Source organism: Micromys minutus, assembly GCF_963924665.1.
Source record: "Micromys minutus genome assembly, chromosome: 23".
NCBI lineage: Eukaryota > Metazoa > Chordata > Mammalia > Rodentia > Muridae > Micromys > Micromys minutus.
In genome coordinates this window covers 32,069,879-32,097,601 of record NC_137958.1, presented here as the reverse complement: position 1 = coordinate 32,097,601, position 27,723 = coordinate 32,069,879, and the positions used below count along the sequence as shown (strand labels likewise).

General features: G+C 40.7%; 1 protein-coding gene across 6 annotated transcripts in view; it reads right to left on the bottom strand.

The window, feature by feature from the left end:
* Positions 1–11,903: 11,903 nt before the first annotated feature.
* Positions 11,904–27,723, bottom strand: part of DYNC1I1 (dynein cytoplasmic 1 intermediate chain 1) — a gene marked incomplete at its 5' end in the record, with an annotated part of 260,581 nt that continues 244,761 nt past the window's right edge. For all 6 annotated transcript variants that reach the window (XM_080936204.1, XM_080936205.1, XM_080936206.1 and 3 more), the window contains one exon: positions 11,904–12,026. In XM_080936204.1, coding sequence (XP_080792330.1) covers positions 11,916–12,026 — 111 coding nt within the window. In that variant the 3' untranslated portion in view covers positions 11,904–11,915. The remainder of the gene's footprint in view (positions 12,027–27,723) is intronic.

The following is a 27,723-nucleotide window of genomic DNA, read 5'->3' as shown; positions in this document are numbered from 1 at the left end:
GGTTTAGCACGGATGTCACCCATTTCAATTACTAAGAGGGAGTCCCTCGTGGGGTCAGAGCTCGTAAGTTTGGCTACCTAACTGGCCAAGGAGCTCCAGAGATCCACCTGTGCTGTACTCACACACACACACACACACACACATACACACACACACACACACACACCTGGGTCACATGTGAATGTTTCCAGGCCTGGGTTTCTATTCGAGTGTTGGATCTAAACTCAGGCCACCATGCTTGCAGAGGATACCTTACCGACAGCGCCATCTCCCCAGCCCATCTTGCTACAGTCTCGTTTTCTCATGGTTAAAGTAACCTATAGCTTCAGCGGAAGTTGGACTGGGAAGGGTGGGGTGTCGATACTGGGATGTAAAGGAGCATATGAATGAATGAGTAAATGAATGAATGAGAAACAAGAAGAAGGAACCAGAGGCCCAAGAGCTGATAAGAGATAAGATCCCACTGTCCGTGTTTCTTTGAAAACCTTGACTTTTTTCTGTTCGGAAGGCAGTGACTTTGAGAGCCTTTGAAGGAGGCCTAATTTTCATAACTTCTTCTCGGTGGGTGGCATGCCCGTAACAGGCCCCAAATTGGACTGCGATCACCATGCGGTAAGAACCACGTGAAATTTGTTCTGAGTTTTTCTCTTCCCCAAAGTGGCAGCATAGTATGTTTGGAGCGGCATGGCTGCTGTCATTGTCGTAGTCAGTCCCTGAACTGTGTCCCTCCTGAAGGGAGAGGCTATGCAGGCTTGTCACTCCTGTGTGTGCTTTCATAGCTTCCCTGGTCTAGAGTCTTGGAGCCCTGCAGCTCTGTTCTTGGCCTAGCTAGTGATTACTCCGGAGGCGGGGGAAACAGGCCTGCTTTTCGTAGCAACCTTTTTAATTTTTTTTTTCCAAGGAGAAGAGAAAATGCAAAGCTGACCGCAGAGTGAACACACTGGTTCTTGGGTTCCAGTCGCGGCTGGGTTTCTTGAAGCTGGGTGGCGCGCTGTCGCCAAGTCCCTGCTGCACCTCATAACCCACAACCATTTGCCGAGCTCCCTGGGGTCGCCTTAATCCCAGCAGCCAGGGTCTCTCAGGGAAAAGTAAGAATCCTGGCACAGAAAAGAGTCTTTTAAATGCCTATTGCATTTCGAGCGTCAGTTTTTACTTAGCTAAAATATTTAGCATTGCTGGAAAACAATGTTTAAATCTTCGTGCTTATATGTTATTTAATGGTGTGGCCTGTGTAAACCTCGGGACGCTTGCGTTTTGACAGTCTTCTGGAAATGTTTAGAATCACATAACTCAGTGAACAGAGAATTAAAGCGGGGAACAAATTGCGCTTGAAACTGTTTGTAACCTCCTCAGACTGTATTCGGGATGCACGGCGTGCCCAGAAGACTCAGGGGTAACGATGGGGGGCACTTGAATGATAACATTTGTCGAATCTGCCTTAGCCCCTCCACCCCCACTTATCTGCCTTCCAAGTTAACCTCCCCTCCAAGCCCTCATGTGGCTCTGACCACAAAAGCCAGACTTGTAGGGATGAATTTGTACTCTTGCCACTGAGTAAAATCCCATTTTCAATTCTGGGTAATCGAATGCTTTCAGGATGTGGATTTTTCCAGAGCTTTCTAAAATGTTCTTTCCACAAGCTTCTTCCACAACGAGGTATAGGTCTTTTGTTTTACCTGGGGGAAGGGGGCAGAGAAAACACAGTTTTCTCCAAAAGCTTCAGCCTTTGGTATTAAGAAGACAAACTGTGCTCACAAAATCGCCTGCTTCTTCAGGTCTCGGATGCCTGTCCACATCTTCTTGTACTTTTCTTTTTCTTTTTTCTGAACAGTGGCAGCCTTTCCCTTGAAACCTAAATAGGGCTCTGTAAGGGAGAGAATGTTGTGGGTCACGAACATTTTAAGTTACCATTTTGAAGTGTGCATGGATGAACATTTGAATGGATGTGGTTTTTTAATAAATGTTTTTTCCTCCACTGTGTCTCTTATTTATTTATTTATTTATTTATTTATTTATTTATTTATTTGTCATTTTTTATGATAATAAAGAATTAAACCCTATCGTCTTGGATGAAATGTTATATCACTGAGCTGTATCTCCAGCCCCTTTTTACTTTTTGTTAAAACTTTAAATCATGGCCTTCCCAAGTTACCCAAGCATGCTGGAACTTTTAATCCATCCCTCTTAACCAACCAAATACCTGAAAATACAGGCATGTGACATCAGGCTGGCTTCCACTCTGTCCTTTACAATGCCTTTCTGCTGCTAGCATTAAAACCAGAAATGAAGGCCAACTGATACAGTCCTGAGTAGCAAGCACTTTCCTTAGAAATCATAAGTCAATCTTTTATTAAGTCAACATAGCTATAAAATAGGCTTTAATTATAAATAATTTGTTCCTGTGAGTCAGAAAGTATCACATAAACTCAAAGATGAATTTAAATTCCCTGTTCATTTTGAAAATCAAACGGTTGCTTTAAAAATCTTTTCCTTCGTGGTGAATATTACCTTGGGCTTGAGGTGAGTTGTGAACCGTTCCTCTTATCAGGAAATACACATTTGAAGTTTGCTCTCTGATTCTCAAATCTTTTGGAGGCTGCTGAGAACAATGGGCTTACTTTCAGAGAGGGTTGTCTTTAGCTAATGCATTAATTACCTGACAAGAGTCCAAATGGAACACTTGCTTTCATCTGCTGGGGTACCTAATAAAATAATGTTGTTTGCTTTGAGATGCTGGGCTGTTAAAGGGGTTTTGCTTAAGGCAAAACCACAGTCCCCTTGAATAACTCTTGGAGGAAAATTAGGAAGACACAGCCATTGTGCTTGTCTGAGACTGACTTCTGGGTCACAGACACACCTCCCTTCGCTCTGGTCTGGCCACTAAGGCTTTGGTACCTACGGTTGTTTTGGTGTGCCTCTCTTCAAGGATAGAAGAGTAACAAGGTGATTTTAAAGTTGATCCAAATTCTTAAAACAGATTTGTATAATAAGATAGAGAAAAAACAAGTCAAAAGTAAAAATAATTAAAGGCACATGTCTCATTACTTTACCCAAGAGCCTTAGCTCTTGCAATGGTCCCTTGGACACTACTCATGGAGGACAGGGTTCTCTGATTCAACAGGAGCTGTCACATGCAGACATGATCTTACTAATTTTCCTGGTTCTTGACGAGGTATCCCTTTTTCCATGTTAAAAATGAGGAGACTAAGACCAGCAGTAAGTATCGTATTGCTTAGGCACCAAAGTAGTGAATCTCAGGTTTGAGTCTGACTTCCTCATGGGCTACTCTCCTCTAGGAAGGTTTCTTTGTAAAACTCAGTGCAGAAAGGTCTTGGGACAGTGTGTCCAGGGTGGTCGGTTCTCACGATCGGAACCGTGCCTACCTTCGAGGAAGGGGGAAATCGGGATCTCTGTTTATCTTACCAAATGCATTTGCTACCTCAAAGAATTCCAGGACTTGAGGACCAGGTGAATCCTGAGGCAGTCTTTTGAGGTTCCTCTTAAACAATTTTACAGCCTATTAAAGTCAGTAAAGAGGATTGAGGTAAACTTGAAGCATTTGCCCCACGGGAGTAAAGTTGGAAGGCAATGTGGAAAAAGCAGAGGTAAGTTTACAAAAGGTTAGAGTGCAGTGTGCTATGAAGCAAACGAAACTGTATCATCTTCAAAACCTCTTAATTAGAACATGTTTTTTGATGAGGGATGGAAATAGTGGAAAACCATGTTAAAAGTAACTATCTGCGGATACTTGGTCTCAGTGTCTGGAGGAAATAGAGAAAGTTTCCAGAATGTGGGGGATTTTGCAATGGCTTTGGTCATGAAACTTCTATCACTGCTAATGGAAAGACAGTCTTACTGTATTCTCAAGAGGTTTCCTACTACCCCTCAATTTAAAAAACCATCACTCAGTCTCACTTATTCTCACATAAATGTGACCAAGTTATTAATGAACCACACCAAAAACTTGCAACATTTTCTTGTTGGGAAAAAGTAATATTAAAATGTCATATTTTCACTCTTCTCAAAAGCATGGTATGCTCAAACTGCACACTTCTATTCTGAAGCAGAATTTTGCCACTTAAGTTCTATACAATGTGATATGTGCTATTCTGTTCTGAGAATTTATGTCTTCTACTAGTTAATAGCTCCATCTAAGGTTGCTTTTAAAACATATTTTATTAGATGAGTATGGGCCTTTTGCCTGCATATGTCTGTGTGACGTATCAACTTCTAGTGCCCCTAGAAGCTGGAAGGAGGCACCAGATCCCCTGAACAGGAGTTAATAACCATCAGTCACCATGTTGGTGCTGAGAGGCAAACCCAACTCCTCTGCAAGAGCCACGGTGCCCTTGATCTCTGAGCCATCTCTTCAGATTTTAGGAATCTTCCTTTTACGATAAAGCTTGTCATTCTAGAGAGTCTCATCATAGGACTCTCTGTGTTAATAAAATCAGAAAGACAGAGGAGGAAAAGAAGGAAGAAGAGAAGCCAGAACCAGTGTCGAGAGTCCAGATATTGCTTTTCTTCTGCAGACAGAAGTAAAGCCAGTTCTGTTGCTTGGCTGTCCAGGTGCTCTCTAGCTCAGGTGGAGGTCTGTCCTGCCCTGCTGGGCACTGGGTGCCTTTTCCTAACTAAAGAGGCAGGTCAAGCTTGACCAAAACTTTAGCCTGTCCTTTATGCATTTAGAAAGTCTGTAATCTTTTCCTTTGTCTTTAGTTTGTCTGTGACTTTGAATGCAGAGAAGCCTTCAGTTCTGTCCCTTTGAAGTTAAGGCTCATATTTTTTCCCCTTTTGTTTAATTTAAGAAGAGTCTTAGTTGAATGATTACAATTCCTAATCCTCTCTATCTGGCTAATTTGTGATAATGGCATTTTTGCATGCCTTCACTGCTATCTCCTAGTTTTTCATCTGCAAAGTGTGCATATTTTTTAATTCTTTTTTTAAAGATCTATTTATTTATGTATGTATATAAGTACACTGTGGCTGTCTTCAGACACACCAGAAGAAGGCATCAGATCTCATTACAGATGGTTGTGAGTCACCATGTGGTTGCTGGGATTTGAACTCAGAACCTCTGGAAGAGCAGTGGGTGCTCTTAACCACTGAGCCATCTCTGTAACCCATATTTTTTAATTCTATAACAGTGAGTTACCAATGTCACCAAATTTGATCAGCTTTGGCTTCTGTGAGCCATTAGTCTCTTTTGTACCTTTGTTTTCTACTTTGAAAGTTGTATCTTACAGAAAACTTCTCTTTCTGGAACAGCTGGAAAACCAGAATGTAACAGAACTATGGAATAGAGGTTTTCCTCAAGCAGCTGTCATATGGGGGAGGGAGGAAGCTGAGTTTGGGGTGTGAAAGAATCGACTATCAATCACTGCTATAGCTTCTCACCTGAGGCAGTTTCCACTCTAGGGGCAGAGAAGCAGATCTCAGAGACCCCATGAGTCTGTCTGATTGAATGAACAGATAGAAATCAAAGAGACCAAGTTACCTAGAATTTGTAAGACAAAGGAGCCCATCCTAGAGCCAGCCGAGGACATGACAGAGTACAGAGACAAGTACCAATCTAACTATATATGAGAAGAACCTTTGGGAGACTGGGGAGAGACCTCTGACACCAAGGAAAAAATGAAAAGTCTGGACCTCTTGGACGAATCTCAGCCCTGAAAGCCACAGGAAAGTCCTCAGCCCACATGGGCCCACCAAGCAAACAACTTCAAAGAGTGTCAGTGAACAGCTAAATTAGACTAATGACAACGGTCGCTACACTGTTCCTAATAAATCCAAAATGTGAGCCTCACAGGGACTTCACTGGTTCCTAGTATTATCTGTCAGAACACAAAAGCAGTATCTAAAGGAATAAAAACATTTTTAAAATCTTAAAGACCAAAATGCCACAACCATGTTAAAAAAAAAAAAATACTAGAAAGACCCCAAAACAGTTGTGGAACTAGCAACCAAACCATAAACAATGTCAAGAAATGTCATAAATATAAATAATGTCAAGAAAGCAGAGGAAACTGGAGTGGTCTGAGATTGTTACCCCACAGCCCCTATCCCGCAAAACGTCTGTGTGTGTGCTCATGTACGTGTGGGTGTGGCTACAGTCATAGGACAATCTTGCTTCTTCTCTTTGGTCGTTCTCCTATGGTATGCTAGGTAACCTGACCTGTGAAATTACCAGGTCTCTCCTGTGTCTGCATTGTACACAGGAGTACTGGGAGTACTGGGATTACAAAGTACTTTGCCCAGCTCCACATAGGTTCTAGGGATTCAAACTTCTGACCTTACACTTCTGCAGGAAGCACTTTACCAACTGAGTCATCTCTCCAGCCTTGTCTGAGATATTTCAAGTGCTAAAAGACAAAAAAAAAGATATGCCAATGAGAGTTCTGTTTTTAATTTAAAAAAAAAAAAGCATTCCTCAGACATAAAGAGGAAACTATGACAATCCTACAGAGGTAAAGCAAGCACGTGTGACTAGTGCCACATAGCAAACACTAGACTGAGTCCTTCAGGCTGAAATGACAGGACACTAACCCAGGTAATTAATGTAAAAGTTAAAGGGCTCAGCCCTGCTCCATGCTTGACTTGCACAAAGCACTGAGTTGAGTCCTCATATGACAGGTCAGTTTATCAAGAGAATATAGCATACGTATCTAGTAACAACTTCGAAGTACATAAGTAAAAATAGAAAAGCAAAAATGGTTAGGTAGCCAGATCCAAAAACCATGGTTTGGCCTTTTAAACATTGTGAATATAACCATTTGAAGTTGTTGAATGAAGCCAGACATTAATCCCAGCATTTAGGAGGCAGAGGTATGTGGGTCTCTGACACAGAGGTAACCCTGTTTTGCACAGTGAGTGTGAGAAGCCAGGGCTACGTAGTGAGAGTCTATCCTCAAAAAATAAGAGGAGGGCAATCTTGTTCTGGAGAGATGACTTATGAGCATCTGCTATTCCTGCAGAGGGCCTACCTTTGGCTCATGGTACCCAAATTGTGGCTCACACGGTCTGTGAAGGTCCAGTTCTAGGTCTCTTTTGCCCAGCATAGCCACCAGGCATACACATGGTACATATACATATATGCAGGCAAACACTCATGCTCACAACAATAAGCATTTTAATCATCTTTAGCTTTAAAGAGTTAATAATCAAATTCTTAATAGTTATGCATTCTATGCACTAAAAGGTAAAAAAGAACTTTTTTTTTCTGCATTTCATTTCTGTCTCCGAAGAGGGATAGCAGGTGCTTTTTTATTATTTTTGCTATTATTGCTCTTCCAGGCTATGGCTTTTTCATATTGACCTTGGCCTTAGGCCTTGCTGCTCTCACAGATTAAAAAGTTAATTGAAAAATCAGTCAGTCAGAAGAATGACCTAAATTAAAGGGTGGAACTTCAGAATGAGGGTTTATAAATTCAGTGTTCTCAACAGTTGCTGCGGAGACTCCATGACTGGTTGTGTGTCTCTGAGAATGAGGAGAGCCATGAACTTGAACTTGAATCGGGGTAGTGAATACTACTCAGGGATGAGACCTGACTGGATTGTGAGATGTTCTTCAGAGGGTCATGTGTTCAAACACTTGGTCACCAGCTGGGGGTGCTCTTTTGGAAGGTGGTAGAAACTTTAGGAAGGGGAGAGGCTCCGGCGGAGTGGGTATTGAAGCTGACCATGAGTTTGCAGAGCTGACCTCACTTCCTGTTCACCCTTTGCTTCCTGACTGCAGACCATGTGACCAGTCACCTCACACTTCAACTGCCATGGGGAGAGACTGTGTCTCTTCCATTAGGAGCTAAAATAAATCCGTTCTCAGGTTGCTTTGTTCGGGTGTTTCATCACAGCAAGAAAAACAAAACAAAACAAATAAACAAACAAACAAAAAATCCAACAAATAAAAAAACAAAACAAAAAAAAACATAACAAATCTTAGAGGTCAAGGTCAAATCATCTAGGAATACAGACCATTATAAGGATTTGGACCTTCCCACGGTGTGTTCTGCTAACTTCTGTGTTTGAGCAACACAGCCTTTGCAGCTATTCTGAAAAGAGATGGACTGAAAGGGAAGAGGGGGTTGTTACTACAGGAACTGACAGAGCTGGAGGTAGGCTGGCCATAGGCATGTGAACTCCTGGCCCTTTCTCCACCCACTCAAAGTGGTTTGAATGTGAAATTGCCCCCATAGATTCATGTTTGTGGATGACAGGTGGTACATCCCAAATTTTTGATCTATGGAAAGATTTTTTTTTTCTATGTACTGTCTTTCAAAGTCTAGAAAATGGCTTTAATATGTGGCTGTCATCCATGTCTAACTTCCTCCCATGAATTGAGCCCAGCTATATTTACACCAAGCTCTGATGTATTTCTTTTTCTTTCTGCAGGTCATACAGAACTTTCCCTGCCCCCACACACGATCATGTACACAAGCACAAGGGAGGGGCACTGACATTCTGTTGGGCAACATTGGGCTCCTAGGTTACTTGCTTGTGCAAATTACTCAAACTCTTTGGTTCTGATCACAATTTCTATATTACAAATGGCTTCTAGCTTTTCTCTGTGATCCAGTGGGGGTTGATACAGCTTAACTTAAAGTAGGACATCTAAATGCGTGGCATGTTCATACCTTATGGCAAAGGAATCCTTTTCTATGGGACCTGGTGCTGATGGTGGATGCTATTCCATCTCTCTGTTTCACTCTGTCTCTCCTCATCACCCATGTTTACATCATTAACATCTGTGACTGAATTGCCCAAGCTCAGTGCTCCTTCTACTAAAACCTATAGCAAAGTCCACCCGCCATTTTTTTTTTTTTTTTTTTGGTCCACCAAAAGCCTTGACTTCTACTTAGCATGTGGATTACAGATATGGAATGTGTTGGCTCTGAAGCCCCAAATAGCCTACCACATGCTGGGTTTTTTTTCTACATGTCAGGAGCTTAAATATGAGCAGTTTCTCCTTCACATTGGAGGAGATATCAGCATGCTACTACCTACTGGGCGGGTCGAAGATCCCAGACAAGTTCATTGAAGTAGCAGGTCCCTAAATCTTCTTTGAATTTATCTCTTAGCTCATAGTACCAGTGACATGTGATAGTCTGTTGACAGTCAATGAGATTTAGAATGACCTGGGGGACACGTCCTTGGGAGTGCCTATAATGATGTCCCCAGAGAGGGCCAACGGAGGAAGAAAGACCTACTCTAAAAGTAGGCAGTGTCTTCCAATATGAAGTTTAGCTAGAGAGGGGTCTGAGAAAAAAAAGCAGTGAGCATTCTTCTGAAATCAGCCACGGACATGAGACTCCCACTCCTCTGGCCTTCTAGTGGAACTCATTACCAGTGATTCTAGGGAGTTCCTGGCTGTCAGTGCTTGTTGCAACTGCTGAGGGACTTGGCTTCTTGGGTTGAGGGGCTATTGAATTTGTTATTTCACAGAGTCATTGTTCAGCCAAATAGCCCATTTATCAGAGCAGACGGCTATTTGTTGTGGTTGGCTTTTTGTTGTTGTTTTGGATGTTTGTTTGTTTGGCTATTTGGTTTTTGTTTGTTTGTTTGTTTGCTTTTGAGACTGGGTTTCTTTTCATTGCCCTGACCTGGAACTCACTATGTAGACCAGGCTGACCTCAAACTCAAAGAGATCTGCCCTGTTGCTGTCTCCTGAGTGCTGGAATTAAGGTTGTGTGCCACCGTGCCCAGCCTAGCACTTTAGATTACAACAGATTCTCACTGATGTGGAGCAAAATTCCACCTTGAATATTATTCTTCCCATAATGTCCCCTTATTCTATCAATCATGTGAGGTCAGTACCAACTCAACATGGGGTCTGAGGATGATAAAGAGGCTGGATGTCTCCTGTAATCAATAAGGACTTTAACATATATCATCAAATGTGTTACTCAGAAGTGACTCTGACTTGTTGCCTTTCATAGGCTTCTCTCATGAAAACGTTCAGAGATTCGTCTTCAATCACCACCTAGACTTTTGATTTACTTTTAACAATGGTTTAGTGTATGCCTGAGAGTTTTGGTCCAATTTTATTTTTACTAGATAGCTTTTAAATTTTAAACTGTTTACATTTATTTGTGTGTGTGTGTGTGTGTGTGTGTGTGTGTGTGTGTGTAACATGGAGATCAGAAGACAGCTGGTGGGAGTCAGTTCTCTCTTTATGTGAGTTCCAATAGACCTCTCAAGTCACCAGATCTTACTAACATTATTTTCACATACCTTGTTTGTCTTGTGCCTCTTGACAAGGTATTTTGGCTTAGCTTTGCATTAAATACACTGACATATTGTCATAAATATCCAAAAAGCAATCCCTATATAGCTAAATTAAAACTTTCCCCTTTAACAAAACAGAAAATTTTCTGACCTTTTCAGATGTTTTTCTTCACACTTCTACCCACTAAGTTTAAATAACCAAACATAAAGACATTAATTTTTATGTATAAAACATTAATTTCTGTTTGTAAGGGGATTTAATTATGCAGGTACTATAGACCACTTGGAGGAAAATATATTATATCTTAAAAATATTTTTTAAATATATTAGTTCAAGGATCTCCTATCAAGAATGCATGGAAGAAAGCTTTTTTTCCTAAAATATCAAAAGCCTATTGACAAGACAGTTTTTATATTATTTACCTATAATTTATTTTTACTCTCTCTAGCAATAAGATAACCCATGAGAAACATGATTAATGCTGCTTATAGGTGTAGCCTCTAGTTTAATAGTAATTAACATAATTCCTAGTGTAAATTTAAACACACATTAGTAGAACATATTGCGTTTCTTTATCTCAACCTTTCTTAGGCCACCATTTGACATGGTTTTTGATCTTGGAGGCTTTGGTGACAGAAGCAAGGGACTGTCTACCCCTAAAAAAACAAACAAACAACAGTAAAAACAAAACACACACCTATGAAGCCTTATAAAAATACACCTGGGAGTCTTGATTCAAGCCCACTAGGTTGGCTGCCTAGAAAGACGTGTTCAATCTTTAACACGGTCCTCACGCATGTCTCCAAATTCCTTGTCAAAGCTAAACGCTTACCCACTGTGATACAGACCTAATCGGAATTTTTTTTATTGGTAATACTGGTGTCATATTTAGCAACCACAGACTTTTGTAGGGCTGCGCTAACTTGGACGACAAGTATCAACGGTCAACTATATTTGAAATATTGTTAGAGTACATAGAAATAATAGGCATTAAAATTCATTCCGCTCACTGCAACAAACCTCTAAAGACTCCGCGTTCTGTTCTCCGCGGAACTGGCGTACCGTAATTGTTATTTGGAACTTAATGTAACCTCAGCAGCAGCAGAGAAAATCGAGTCTTCTCATTACCCACATGCTCCGAGATCGTTTATTTTAATGCTTTCAAATAAATACGTTCCATGCAGCACGTTACAATAAATAAGGAGCAGCAATGTTCTTGTAGTAAATCCATTCATAATGTGAATCACCATGTAAAACACCACATCTCAAGTCTTTGACCCTGCACCATATCACGAGGCATGCCACATCTGCACCCAATCATATCTGGCTTCATATGGATTTAATAGGACTACGCCAGAAGTACATGTAAGCACAAATTCAACCAGAGGTTTCCAGCTATTAAATACAGCTACCAAGTAGTTAAAAGGCAACAACTAAGCCCCTAAGGGTTCCCTCCCCCATTTGTTTTTGAGACTGGGACACAAAGGTAGGAATGCTGTGGTGGATTTCGGGTGAGTAGGTACATGTGGAGACTGTGGGGAAACACTGCACAAGGTGGCACCCAAGATGCCATGGGGATACTGACAGAGAAAGGACACCAAACACTGCACGGGGTGGGGAGTGGTGGGGGGCTTGACTGCACACTGAGTTCTAGAAGGGAACGCCGGGAGCCACCGTGGGCAGGCTCATCTCCAGTCTAGGCAGCTAACTCAACAGCACCTTCCTCCTCGCTGTCAGCCCTATTGGCGCGGATCTCCACCAGGGTCCGGGCAAATCGCGTCCATTCATCATTGTGGGGAACCGCAAGCTGCAAAGCAAATCGGCAGAGAAATAATAAGCAAGGTGACCTCTTTCATCTTACAGTCCTTGGTGTCGGAAAGGCAGTTCCTTGCCAAAGAATGCAAAGGAAACCAAATCCTGAGAGAATTAAGGGGGACCTGAAGTGTGGCGCTTAACCTACACCTTCACTCCTTAGCAGGGACGTCACTGACGGAATGCATAGAACCTTTAAAATGTGCGTGAGCCAAACAATCCCAGAGGCCATGTTAAAGTACTCGGAGTAAGGAGTGCTCTTTGTTCTTGGGATCCTACGGTGAACTCAGCAAATAAAGGCTGCACTATTAAACAAGATTTCGGAATGACTATGGCATTTTCTTTCTAGTCGAACCTATTGATTTGTTTCCTAAAGAGCCATTAATGAATCCACACACACGGAGAAAAAAATAGCTTATATGTGCGCAGAGCCTTTCCTGGCCATGAGTAGGACTAACTAGCGTTGACCAAGGGTTCTAGTCTAAGCGTTTTACATTAACTCGTGCCTCAAAGCAGTGTTAGGTGGGATAATATTCACCCTTTGTATGCAAGGAAAGTATTTCCATTTTATAGAATGAGAAGCAGGAGGTAGGGACAGAGGTATTGGGGGCTGGGGGGATCCTACCAGGAGTACATAACCACCAAGTACCCTTAATCTTATAATTAAGTCGATATAACTGAGTCGATAAGCTATATTGATTTGCCAAAGGGGGAGATCTATGATACTTCCCAAGTGTTGTCTTCTTCTGTGTGCAGTTCAGTGAAGAGGAATTAACATGTCCTTGCATAGAAATTTTGCATAAGAATTTTTTCTCAGCTGTGCTAGAGATTATGGTTGCACTACATAGCATCCCAAATGAGTTGTTTAAAGATAACAGAAATGTGTTGGAAATAGAAAAAAAGGGGCCGGAGAGATGGCTCAGAGGTTAAGAGCACTGACTGTTCGTTCTTCCAGAGGTCCTGAGTTCAAATCCCAGCAACCACATGGTGGTCTCACAGTCATCTGAAATGGGATCTGATGTCCTCTTCTGGTGTGTCTGAAGATAGCTACAATGTACTTATATATAATAAAGGAATAAATCTTTTTAAAAAGAAATTTTAAAAATTATTTGAAGATTAGAAGCAGGACTGAAAAGAATGCTGAAGGAGCACATGTGCCATGAAATTGATTTAGACATTACAGGAATTTTCTGTGTTTCATCCTATAAAATAGTATGACCAAGCCATCCATCTACATACTAAGACCACACATGATACCCATATATACCACATACATTAAGAACACAATTAACTCAATAAATACACATTATTAAAGGTTAAAAAAAAAAGAGGAAGAAAAAAACCCTAAGGGTTTAAATTATATCTAGAGCTAGAAAATTACCCACTACCCACAGTCAGATGATTAGAACATTTAAGCTTTTATTAGAGGAAATGAGAGTCTCAGATACTATCTGTTCAAAAAACTTACGAAAGAGTGGCAGTGCTGTTTGGTAAAGTATGTCCTTAAGTGACTTCTAGTACTAAGGTCAAACATTTCAAAAATATCATTCTGGAAATGATGTATGGGTGGGGAAGCGTTCCAGTTCATTATCAGAAATGCTTCTCCAATGAGAGTTTTCATTCAAACATGTGAGTACATTTGGGAATAGTGAACTAGAGACACTTCCCTAGTTATTGAAATGAATCTAAATTTCTCTTGCAGCAATGACACACATTCACAGTAATATCCAGTGACATCCTTACTCTCAGCTCGTTTTCCTTATAGAGGGATCTTCTCTCGGATTTCAGCCGTCTTCATTTTTGTCTTCCATTTTAGATAATACTGCCCCGGGGGGGGGGGGGAATGAGACACCCCAAAATAAAAGATTCAAAATAGCTAACCAAAAGTTAAGCAGGCAAGAGGGTTGGTATCATTTATGCAAAAGAACAGATCAATTTTTCTTCCCTCTCCCCCAGTGCCCGTGCAAATGTTTCCGAAATGAACGATGGAACAAAAGGCAGAAGAGAGATAGGAACTCAATCAAGAGAAGATTATTTTTTTTCTCAGAAAATAAAGCTGAAGAGAGATACAAAGCTAAAGCACCTCAGACCTGTGTATGGCATTAAACACTTGGAAAAAACTTAGACAACCCAGCGGCATGTTATTCACACACATCTGAGGACATCCCACAAGTATAAGACTATACTATTTTTTTTCATGCAGTAAAAATAAGTTAACATTTGACGACCTACGAAACATCTTATTGATAGCATTGTGTAGGATTTATGTACCAGAACAGGAAAATAGGCCCATGTTTTCACATTATTTCATGTAGTAACACTAGCAAGATGGTTAAGAAATGACCTTTGTTTAGATTCTGGAAAATCAAGTTCAAATAGTGGCCAGACACAGGGTGAAATTGGCGACCGTGCATGCTATGTAAAACCGCAACGGTAATGTATAAAAACTAAATTTCCTCAAACCTAAATATTTCTACTGAACAAAATTATCCTAGCAATTAAACTATGTTTGGCCTTCCTCTTTCATGGGACTGAAACTAACATGAAATACTTGAACACTAAAACATGATTTTAAACATGAACATTTATCTTTATATACATCTAAATATGCAGATTATGCCTAGGACATTTTTTTTATAATATTCGAACAGATTTTGTCCACTTTCTCATATGCTAATATTTTGTTTAAAAAATCTCCACACACACACACACACACACACACACATATTAAACTTAAAAGAAAAAATCAAATTCATTCTGTCAAATGTTTCCCTTCCTGCAATACCATATTCACTATAGCAATATTAATTTGCTTTGTTTACATCAAATTCTGGAACAGAAATGATGGAAAAAACAATTGTTTCTCGAAACTTGAAGTTCGTTTCACTAGCTCCTTCCGTTCCACCTTTTCAACCAGTTGACTGTAAAAATAACCCAACGTGAAGACACTGCTACCCAGCTACACCGCAGACTGCTCCATTTTTAGAATGAAATATCACATCAGGAAACACTCTAAGTAATCTTAGCTCAAACGTGCGAATGTATACTCACAGGCCGTTTCCACGGCTGAACTAATAATTGTTGGCATCTGAATTGCTTGTAGGTGAGACCGAACAGGTGCCTCACAAACAGGATGGTCACTCTTGTCAGGTTCTATCTAGAACTCTAAACAAAATCTGTTTGGAAGGACCTGTCCTTCTTACCCGGAAATGGTGTTCTCAGACAGAGCGAGGAAGTGAGAGAGCACAAACAGGTTGGGACATTTCTAACCGCACCTAGTTAGGAAAAAGGCTTTGTTCCTAGCAGCACATACAGCATGCCAGGCCCTGTGTTAGAACTAGAGACCAGTGAGAACCCTTTGGAAATGAGATGACCAGGAAACAGAGGTGAAAATTGATATTGGTTTTGGCCAGAATGAGCGCCTACTGGTCTAGATTCAGAAACCCAAACAGCAGGAGAAGCATGCTCAGACCGTTAGTGGTGTGTCCCTGTGAAGCAGGTAGCTTCAGCCTCTCTCTTCGGGCAGAGCATTCAAGCATCGCTGAAGACTACTCCCCTGCCCTTGCAAACAACTCTTTCTAATAATTTCTAAATAGTTCCCACTTGTTGCATGGTATGGTGGCTCATGCCTTTAACCCCAGCCCTTGGCAGGCAGAGGCAGACAGATCTCTGAGTCGGTGATCAGCCTGGTTTACATAGTGAGTTCCAGGACATCCTGCACTACATAGTAGAACACAGTCTCCAAATAAATGAGTAAATTATGATCGGAAAGATATTTGCATTTCTTGTGGTGATGATAATTCTGATCCACTGAAAATCCACGGGAGGCAACAGGGAGAAAAAAAAAAAAAAAACACGCGTAGTGAAATAAATAAAAGCAACGGCAGACTTTTAGAAACCTTCTTCCATGGGACCCACTTGGATCTGGAAACATTTTCTGCTGCTGATTTGTCTGCTGGAGTCACACTGTAGGTCACTGAGGACTCATATTTTCCACGGCTTCTCGGTGCAGAGCTGACCCCTAGCTCACCCTGCCTAATCTGGAGGGGTGGGGCTGGGTAAGTGTTTAAAGCATTTGAATGCTTTGAGACTCCAGGGCTCTGATTTCTAAGGTAATAAAATCTCAGCTCTAAGAGTACCCACCTTTTATCGATATGGAATGGCCTTGTTTTAACAGCCAAAGGATTGAAGGCCAAAGGCAGTTATTGAGGTAGCAATTTGGCCTTAAGAAAGAGGGGGAAACGAACCTCATATTCGGTCAGGACAATTGAATCTTACTCTTATTTCTGCTGCCTATAGCCAGGCATTGAACCTCTCACTGTCACACGGGGACGGGGACATCGGGTCGTTTATCAACAGAGACGTGGAGAGGACAAGAAAGGTAATCCGAGTGGAGAGGGACCGAGTCCACCACGCGGTATTCATGCTGTAAGCTGTCACTCGGATGAAAGTGGCTCCCAAATACAACAGGCAGCTCACACCCCTTCATCTGTTCTTCACGATGTTTCTGAGGACTATCTTCCCCTAAAGTATGAATTCTGACTGCTATGAGAACAGTAAGAAATCCATCTTTACCCGTAAGGAGAAGGGAAGTAAAGGTGGTTTTCTCAAGTCTGTTTACAAGTCCATGTGGGGCAGAGAAGACCAGCGGGTAATGGGTTTTAAGTTACCTACTAAAAGATTCTAAAGACTGTCATCAAGATTTTAGGAGACAAAGGGTCATAGGTAAAGAGCAAAAGTACAAAAAACATGGGTGACTTTGGCTTCTCCCACACCCGCTCTCTCCACCTGACAGAGCCTCTCTCTAAGTGGGTCTGTAGACTAGTCGTAGGTCCTCCAAGACTGGTGAGTCTGACCATAGGGTGTCATGCCTGGGTATCTTGGATACCTTGTAAGAGGCACAGATAGGCTAGAATTGGAGAAGAAAGCCAGGATTGGCTTCCATCCACCACAGAGAGTAGCTAAACGATCATTCTCCCCAAACCCCAGCCTTTTGCTGTGTGACCTTAGGCAACCTCTCTGATCTCGCTTATTGACGGGAAGGAAATTTGAGCGTAGCCTAATGACTGATAGAAACATGGGTAAGAAAGAAACACATGAACGCAGTGCTTGGCCCAATATAATACCTTTTAAATGAAATATCTTTCATTTTTTTCTTTCTCAGTGTTCATCCCCCGTCTCCTAAAATTTTCTTGGTTTCTTGCTTCTTTTCCTCTTCTCTTCTGACTATTTTTCTTCTATTCACCTATCTAGAACTATTTTTAAAAAACATTATTTTAAAGTGCTTTTTATTTATTTCTTTGAATATAACACATGACTACCTAAATTTTTTTAACAATAGTGCTATTTAGTGGAATAAATGTAAAAAAAAATTTATTAGAAGATAATTTTGTCATAATTATTTTTATTATCCATTAAGATTAAATTTAAAATATATAGACTACTTCTAGTCATATATACAAACATTCTCCATAGTCTATTGTTTTCCTTTTTTATACATAACCAATGCACCCCGTGCAGCTAATTTTTTTTTCTTCTTACAACATTTTTTTGCAGAGAATTCTACTGTTTTGTTTTTTTTTTTTCATAACTTTACCTTATAAGGCTAGATTACTGTTGACCATGCTGTAATAAAAATCAAGTGATTATTTATAATAGGGGTTAAACACACAGATATCATTCATGTGCCTCTTTTTATAAGCACATTGCTAACTGCTCTGAACAGTCCTCTGTCAAGTGTCCTTCATATTTTAGCCAATCTAGGGATTTATAGTCCCTAGCAGCTGATTTTAAGCAGCTGCAGTAAAATCTCTGTTTTAAGGATCATTTCTATACTTCATTAACTAGTTGTAATGATTCCTACTTATGAATATTTTTATGATAAAAATCTATCTCAGGCACTACTTACAAGAGGTTAGAAAACCTCGGATAATTAAGAGGTTAGAAAAAAAATATTCCATAATCTCAATTAGGTTTCTCGGTTCCATTAATCACGGCCAACAAACTAAGTGAGGTGGTCTCTGGGTTCACGATAAATTCAAGATAAATATTTTGCGGATGTGTGGTTCATTGGTGTCTTTGTAATCTTTCAATTAAATGGAGCCATTTAAAAAAGTCTGTGGGACTATAACATGAACCACGGATTCTGAACAGACAGGAGAGCAATTTCATATTCTATATCAACACCAACATGAAAGTTTTCTGCTAAAAAGAGATTGTAAAATGACCTTTTCGTCTTAATGCACACTATTTTTAGTGCATTTACAGAAACGAGGGAAGCTTATGTAGGTTTCCTCGGAATGACAGTTAATTCCCCTGGACTCAAAAGGTTAAAACAAAACAAACCCACCGACAGTTATTAATGGCACCCAAATTCAGGAGAGCGTTAACCCACTGGCATGCAAACACGCGTTTGTGTTCAGAGAAAGCCTGTACTTTTTTTTTTTTTTGTAGGACAATTCCCTTTGCCACACACACAGAAGGAAGCAAAGTGGGAGGTCACAGGCTCTGAGACGGCCGCAGTGGCGCGGCCAGGCAGACCCGCTTCGTGTAAATGCAGCTTCGCTGGGTTTAATTCTCAGAGAGGCAAGACCTACATCACCGCTCACAATGGAGGAAACCACGGACTAGAATCCCGTGCCAGAACCCAGCTACACCGGCGAAGATACACTACAGCGTTCCGCCAGGAGGTAGACTGTGATGGGAAGACTTAGCCTTTGCAGAAGCTCCAGAGAAGTCAAGAAAGCTGGGCACACGCACATCTGTTCTCTAGACAGCTACCAGCATCTAGTCAACAGGTTAAAATTGCTAGGAAGGTCACCTGCTTTGTAACCTGGTCCTCTCTAATTTTTCTTCTTCTGCATACTCAGGTACCGGGGAGTTTGGAGTCCTGTTTGCCAAAGCCCCTTTGCCCTCTTCTTTAAATGGGTGGTTTCTTTTTACTGCATGTTTCTTAGAAGGACGTTAAAAAAATTTTACCACCTAATTAAGGTAAGAAATGAAAGTCAGACGTGAAAGAGAAACTAAATAGTAATGGATACGGGTTTATCAATGGCAGTAAGCCAGTAACTATGGAAGGAAATAATCAATTTAAACACTTGTCTTGAGAAGTTAACAGTTACAATTATTCTTCATGCTAGAATTTAGCCTGTAAGCTAGGGTACCAAAATCCAGAGGCGTTTACCTCTGGAGAAAACAAAAATCAAACAACAGCTGAGAAAGCAACTAATTCCCCAAGACCTGGAGATACCCTTGCTTGCAGAAGCATTGAAATCATCTCAGCCTCCCCGGAAATTGTTGGATGCTATCATTTTGTTTACTGCTGGGGACAATCCATTTCTTAGCCCAAAAGATGGAGGAAAGAGCCGGAAAACAATGACTGGCGGACAATGATGGAAAATAAATTTTCGAAACTCCAACTGCCTCTCTTCCCATAGCAGGGAAAACAGAGAGAGGGGCAGGGTAAAAAGAAAGGGGTCACCAGACAAGCCTCTCTGCACATTAGCTGACTAATCATACAGCCATCTCTTCCCTGATATTACTGACTATAGGTCTTTGAGTAAATTCCTAGCAACCACGGAATCTAAGCAGTTTTGACAAAAAGAAAGCTTATCGCTAAACACCTTAAAAACATTTACCAAGGTAATAAAAGAAATGTCATTTCCTCCTACTGAATGTTTGGGCATAAAAGAAGTAGCTTTATAATGCAGTTCATGATTTACCATATCTATAGTGTCCAAAAAAAAAAAAAAAAAAAAAAAAAAGCACAATAAAAGGAAAGCATCTTTCCTGCGGTTGACAACTGTTTGAGTCAACTATTAGGTTTTCACTGTGCTGGCCGACAAGTCAATCTGTCTTCTCAAAGCACAGGAGGGAGAAGACCAGGGTAATAGTTGAGAGGAAGGACAAATGGTCCTTTCTAAAACTCCTTTTCTGTGCAAATGCAGCCAACTTTCCTGTGTCTGCCAGACTGTACTCAGTTTGCAGGCTGCATTCTGAACGCATTGTACAATTAAGCTTTTGCTTCATTTTCCCCCCACGCTTCACACTGGGACTCACTCATTCCTGTCATATGACACTGTTGGGCACGGTGTGCCTGCTTTAACCTACAAAGACGTGTCTTTAGGTGTTTCTACGGACTCGGTTCTCCAAAGTTTGTGATATTTTCCTGTTATATTTGATAGACACTCTAGTCTATGATACTAGATACTAGAAGGTGTTCAATTACTATTCAAGAGAGCTTAAGGCCAAGGTCAAGAAGAATAAAAAATTTCATCTACATGTTGGGAAATGGCTACCTTGTCACCAGGAGAAACCTTAGGAGTGGGCTACTGATCTGTTTTGTCTACCTACTAGGTAGAGGGACAAGATATTTGTCTATGATAGCAGAAGACTGTATATTACTTAATTGATACATAATTCATATATTTCAAGTAAAAAATCTAAGCTAAAAGATGTTGTGATAACTGATATTCTAGAAAACAAGTCTTCCTTGACAATGGAATATAATGGGTCATTTATTGTTCTTCATCTTCAAGACCAACCTATGTAATAAATATGCATTTACAAGTAAACACACATAACCAGATCACATCACATCTTAGATATACCAGTGTGCACACGCACACACACAGACAGACAGACACACACACACACACACACACACACCAAAAAAAAAAAAAAAAAAAAAAAACCAACCCCAGTTTCCTTGCAGATCAGAAAAATCTCTATTCCTGGCAGGCACAACTTTATCCCGAGTTTTGTGTATGATTCGATTTGAAGCAACTGCTCTCCTTGGCGCTTTTTTTTTTTTTTTGAGACAAAATTTAACAGGTTTGGTGTCAGTGGTGACACCCATCTTTAATCCCAGCACAGAGAAGCAGAGGCAGATGGCTTCCTGTGAGTTTGCAGCCAGCCTGACCTACAGAGCAAGTTCCAGGACCTCTAAGCTACACTCAAAAAGCCAAGAGAACAAAACTCAAAAAAAAAAAAAAAAAAAAAAAACATCGACAGAAACACCAAACAAAGGAAACAAAAATAACAACAAAAGTTTTGAAATTATAGAACTCATACAATTTGTCAATCATTAAACTTTTTAACTCAAAGACAATTGCTTCAGCATTCAAACAATCACTAAAATGGCAGACAAACACAGGTTGCCGTTTGTTGGGGGGGGGATCTATTCACTGGCCATTTATCACGGGAGCAATGTTGAAAAGTACTATACACATTTTAGCTTGGTTTATATAAACTTAGCATTAGGGCTTCCTTTCCACTTAACCAACCATTTACAAAACGTCAAAGTCATAAGTATTTTTGTATCAGTTTTGAAAACAATGTGCTTGAAAAGGTTTTAATACAGTTGTTAAGTCTATTTTCATAAACCAAGGTTACCCCAATAAGCACACTATTTATATAGCAATTAATATAATTATGATCATGGTCTTTTACATATATAATTATCAAATGGGAGCCACTGCTACCACACTGACTATAAAGTAAGTAATTTTATTGGAATTAATGGCGCCTTTTCTTTTTTAAATTACATATTTTTTTCAGGAGAAATCAAGTTAATACTAAAATTATAATTATACATTATTTTACTCCAATTATTTTAAATACATGTAACTAACTAATGTCAAAGAAGTAAATTAATATACTAATTTAGAGTGGCTGTTTTCCTATAATGATTTTTATTAGTACCACCAATTTCCCATACAAATATGCTTGTGTGTAATTTGAATTCACTGCCAAGCTCTGTGGCTCTAACCTTAAAAATGTATGAGAAATCTAAAAAAGTCCAACCACAAAATCCAGTGTTCCCTTTATCAAATGTGTAAATGCCACAGCCCAAGCTTGGTGTTTAGATTGTCAGCCTTTATCTGGATGCTTGGTACCATGGAAGAAATGGTCCCTGTCTTTAACTCTCTTACTGAGAAGGGAAAACCAAAGGAAGTGTTCGGCACCAGCTAAAGAATCTAAAACCGTTTCTCCATCAAAGCAGGCAGCTCTTGCGGTGGCCTGTGGAGACTAGCAAGTTACAGGCACACTCTCTTAATGAGAAACACCAGTGCCTGGGATGGTCACAACCAGATGTTGCTAAGTGACACTAGCCCGGTCCTGCTCCTGTGAACTTGCTAGAGCTGTGCTGTCACCTAAGTTCTCCCTGAGCTGGCGGAGGAGAGCAACCGCACGGCGACCCTCATGCATAGTTTTGTCACGAGGGAACTCTTGTTTGACCTAATACCCAGGTTTCGGTTTAACTTTCTACTTGGCGTCCTGTCTGCCCAGTTCCTGAGGAGAGCAGCTATCCGTACAGAGACCCAGGCTTCTTTTGAGAAGGATGTATATGTCCTGTCTTGCCGGAAACTGGGAAAAGCAAACAATTCTTTTTTTTTTTTTTTTTTTTTTTTTTTTTTTACTTTACTTTTACTGCAGATAATCCACTGAAAAAGATCTATAAATACACTCTGTTGATTGTGCGCCATCAATCCCTACTCGACTCAGAGCTCTGCCGTCCACCAGGTTTTTCTCTACTGGATGATATTTAGGACAAGCCGGAGGAGAAAGGGCTCCTGGAACTTTCTAAAAATTCCTATTCTTGCCGGCTACATAAAAGCTGAACAAAAACAGTATTTTTGTTTTGTTTTGTTTCTTTTCTAAGCACTTAGCCACTGAGCTTCTATCCCAAGCCCTGGAGGTATTTTTTTTTCATAGTTCTTACAAGTAGCACCTAGGCCTCCATTTAAAGTTTATAGTATGGATCATTTTTCTCACTGGGATTCTGAATAAACTTTCGAATCTACTTTTTCAGTTCCATTTTAAAATCTTCAAACAGATACTTAAAGGCACTTTTTTTTTTTAAACCAATAACATTTGATATAACACAATCACTCACATTTTCCCTCCCAAGAACTTTACACTGCATCATTTGTATATTGAGATTTGTAATGAGAGAGCTGTTGTCGTCCTGGCCTGTGCGTGGTCACACCAAATGAGTCATTTGTGTTACCAAACTTAAGAGTTGAAATTCTAAGACAGATTCGAGTTGCTATTTACTAATTGTTCAATGGGCCAGGCAAACACAGTTAAGGTGATAAGATTTACCCTCCTCATAAATCACAGCTTTTAGGTGATAATTTTATTTTATTTTTTTTTGCAAATCCCCCTTTAAAGCTGAAAATGGGTTTGGAATTTTGTCATTTGTGAGGGGCAGGAATGTAATCAGGGATTCTAGAGCTGCAGGTATTTATCAGAACTGAAAAGGAAATCTTCCCCGGAAGAGGTTAATGGGAGGAGGAATGATAGGAGGCAGAAGAAGCTGCATCTTTGAGGAGCAGCGCTGCAAACAGCCTCCTGACTAATTCAGATAAGCAGCCAACGTAGTCGTTAGGGGACATTTGTGACAGCCGCATCCGTGTGACGGCACCGAAGCATTAACAATGGCAACAGGCTTCCCTTAACACACATCTCCGGGAAAGACAGGTAGATCGGCTGACTATCAATCAGGAGGACGAAGCAATGACGGTACACACACTGGCCCATTCGCAGCGAAAACTCTGTTGTGTGTATATGTAGACGAGCTTGCTAGTCAGAGAAAGGCACTGTGGCAGCTAGTTTTAGCATTTTTAGTTTTACATCTTTAATATCTGTGCATATACATGGTATCTGAAACGGTCGAGCAACAGAGGAAGGCCAGCAGTCCTCAACAGAGTTCTATGAGTGTGTTCTGACCAAAACGTATCTGAGGTTACGGTTAGGCTTCATTTGTGGCTTGTTACACTCAAGTCCTAATTAACTGAATGAGTGTCATTCGCCTCCTACTATAGACATTTCTCAAAATGTAGTCAAAAGCTAGGCTCAATGTTTTTAAAAAATGGATCTATTTTTCTTTTATTTAGGTGTGTGTGTGTGTGTGTGTGTGTGTGTGTGTGTGTGCAGTTGTCCTAAAAGGCCTGGAGAGGGTATCAGATCCTCTAGACAAGCACGAAGTTGTGATCAGTCTGTTAGTGATGCTCAGAACTGAACTTCGGTCCTCTGGAAGAGCAGCAAGAGTCCTGAGCAGCAGAGCTGACTCTTCAGCCCTTTGTTTTAGATTTCAGAAATCTTAAATGATGCATGCAACCACTTTCTTTTTAAGTGATTTTTTTTTTTTGAAATTGCAGATAGAATAAAAATTACAACCAAATAGTAAAAAGACCGGCCGGGGCGGGGCGGGGGGCTCTTTATCTTACACTGGATTTGCGTCGTTTCTATTTATGCTAATGGAAGTTAAACACCTGTTCTGTGAAGGAAATGGGCCCCTATCTGTGAAAATAAAAACATGCAATAGATTTCCAGACACAATGCTGAAATCAAACAAGCAAGAATCTGTGCTATAGAAACACAGCATCAAGTAGCCTGCCTGAAAACATGCCTGTTTTATGTTTTACTTCCCGAGTTACAGGCCCTGAGAGACTTCTCACACTTAATGCCATTTAAATGGAACAAAAAAGGAAAGAAGGTGGGGGCTGGGTAGACAAATTCAACTTGTTGATTTCGGAGAACTCCTGCACAACCCTCTGTTTACCTCTTCCCAAGTCCCTGATACATTGCATCAGTATCTGGATCTGAGCCACCTCTGTCATCCTAAGGATAATTGTACCTAATAAAGAAGGACGCCATCACTGGGGCTCTGAGCTGGGACTCCCCGCAGCAGCTGCAGCGTCAGCTGGGGTAGGTGAGGCTCATGATTGTTTGCAACTGGTGGCACCAGGGTCTCTCTGTGCAGTGGCCTTCTGACCTGTCCCGAAATGGAGATGTCTCCAAAGGTGTTGACAGGAAGTTACAATGGTGAGAACAGTGACATTTTGTCCCAGATTGCTTCATCTAATGAAGCAAGAGTTATGGAAAAATTTCCAAAGAAATAGCATATCTTAAATTAAATTATGATGGGACAGGAATGAGGTTCTGGGGATCTGTCTTAGAACGTTACCTTAGCTTAAGCACTTACCTGTCCGAGCCATCGGAGGCCTTTAATCTAATATCTTATAATGTAGGAAGCTGGTAATAGAATGGTGTGGCAGGTACTCTACTCAGTCACACTTCTAGACATTTCTCTTTGCTTTTTCCAGCGGATTCAGGTCGGGGCCAAAATACTTGAAGTTTTTATTTGTTTTACCGGCAATTTTCTTAGGGACAGAACATGCCACATAACATGCAGGGCCCATTACAAAATAAAAACATGGAGCCTCTTGCTGACAACTGTTTACGGACTTCCAGACACCGGCAATAGAACACTGGTCTCAGCTTAGAGCCCTGAAGGGCTGGACCCTGTAAAACGTACCAGCCACGCCCCGGCATAGCTGGCTTTACATGTGGAACAAGATCTCGTCAAAAGATAGCAGCTGTCTTCTTTTTCCAGTCTCATAGAGGCGTCAGGCCAATAGCAACGGGAAAACGGAGGTGACAGGGCTTCTTGCAGACACCTCTTCAGCTTACTGAGGTCTCAAGGCAAGCGGATTGACACTGAGGATTCTGGACACTACCATTTTCGTTCATACACGGAGTATATTTAAAGAGTTATCTAAAAGTATTCTTAGATCCTTTTTTTCTTCTATCAAGCCTTTCCCAAAGCCAGCATGACCCTGGTGAGGAATTCAGCTCTAATGAGGACCAGAGGACTGATTTTGGATGCTGATCTTGGTGGCACTGACTACTGACAATTTGGTTCTCGATCCATACATTCTTCTTCCTCCTTTATATTTCTTACTATTTAAATTGCTTCCTGCTCAGACTCTCCTCCTCTCAGCAGCCATGTACCAGCCTTAGTTTTGACCTCTACTTCTCAATGGGCCTGCTTGTCTTGAAAGCATCCTCAGGCAGCTTTCTGCAGTAGAGGCCTATTAGAAGTCTGGGAAGGCACTGATGGGAGAGGACCCCTTCACTCTAAGTTCAGTGATAGTCTGACATTTTCAGGCTCGTAAGTCATACAACAGAAACCATAGCAGTGGCAGCAGCTGGCCAGGGTATATCTACCATCTCTAAGGAGTGAGCTTCAATTAAGCCTCAACTGTAAGACTTCGTCTTTGCTGTCAGTACTTCGTGTCTTGACAGTTGTGGTCTTCAAAGGTTTAACGAAAGCTACAGAGGTCAGCAAGGAGAAACAGAAACAACTCTCCTCGTCTCCAAATTCATATATATATATATGATACTTTACAGAAGCACTTAGGGAAAAATGATAGTTAGTCTAAATGGCATTGTTAAGACTACGCTAACCACTGCTCTGTGTATGATCAAACAATATAGGAAAAATTGCTCAAGTGCTGAAGCCTGGTTTTTCACTCATTCAGTGAAGGGCTCAAGATTGTAACATAACCTATGCTCAATAAAATGGTAGATTCCCCCCTTTCCTCTCCTCGTGGTGAATTGGTAAGGATAAACAACCCTACAAATTGTTTGGCCTATTATATGTCACAGAGATTTTTCTATAGCCTGTCTAGACTCCACACAATAGGCGAGACTGGCCTCTAGCTGCAGACATTTCTGTAGCCTGTAATATCACTTAGAAAAGCAAGGGCAATAATACAAAAATGAAAACCAGCCTGGCTCGCAGTGATAGCAGACATATGAGCAGAGAAACACTTCACAATTTAGAGATGATGATAGTGCCCTCGCAAGAAGTTGAGTGGCTATACATATCAGCCTGAGCAACTTCTGTAAAAAAATCACATATACTCCCCAGATAGATTCGTATTCCACTCATAAGCTATCAATAGACCTCATTGCAAAAAATGACGTCCATGTTAGGCTGGTTCTTTTCTCATCTGAGACGTGTCTATTTATCTATGTAATATTTCAGTAAGCCCAGAGGACTTTCGGGAGGCCTTTGTAAGATAAACCAGATTGTTACAATAGCTACAACAAAAGGGAAAAACAAGTAACCAGTACTACCTAAAGAGAGTTCATGGACAGTATGTGTTTGAGTGTATCAGAGATGAGGTTTAATATTTAATCTATTTTCTCTTTCTGGATAGGTTTCACCTTTATTTTTCTCCTCCCAAAACAGCTGTTATCAAGAAAGGAAAGAAAGAGAAAAAGAAAGAAAGAAAGACAGGAAGGAAGAAAAACACAAAAGATAAAAAAAATCTTTAATTGTCCTTTGTTTTCTCTCTGTGTCTCTGTCTCTCTCTCTGTCTCTCTCTCTGTCTCTCTCTCTGTCTCTCTCTCTCTCTCTCTCTCTCTCTCTCTCTCTCTCTCTCCCTCCCTCCCTCTGCCTGTCTCTCATGTTTTAGGAAAGAGGTCAACAATAAATATTGGTTTCGTTGTTTAGTCTTATCTGGTGAAGACCATGAAGAAGTACATAAAGATAAAGAAACCTCACAACAGAAAATATGGCTAGAAAATCACGGGTAGTAAATGTTTCTGACTCAAATGGCATTCTCTTTTCAGAGCTTCCAACCGTGGGGCACCTGGCCATCTGGATCGTCACCGTGTAGTCCAGTGTTGAACCTTTCTGCCACTTTGCAGATCTTAACTTGTGGCACCAGGAATAGCTAGGGCAGGGGAAGAGAGAGTCTAAAATACAGGGCACTCAAGAGGTGCTTTGGTGTTTTATTTAGCATTTTGCATGCTAAGGTAGAAAGCCCCATCTCTGAAGTTATTCGGATTCTATGCCCAGCTGAAATCTGAAAACACCATTTGGCTTGTGCTAA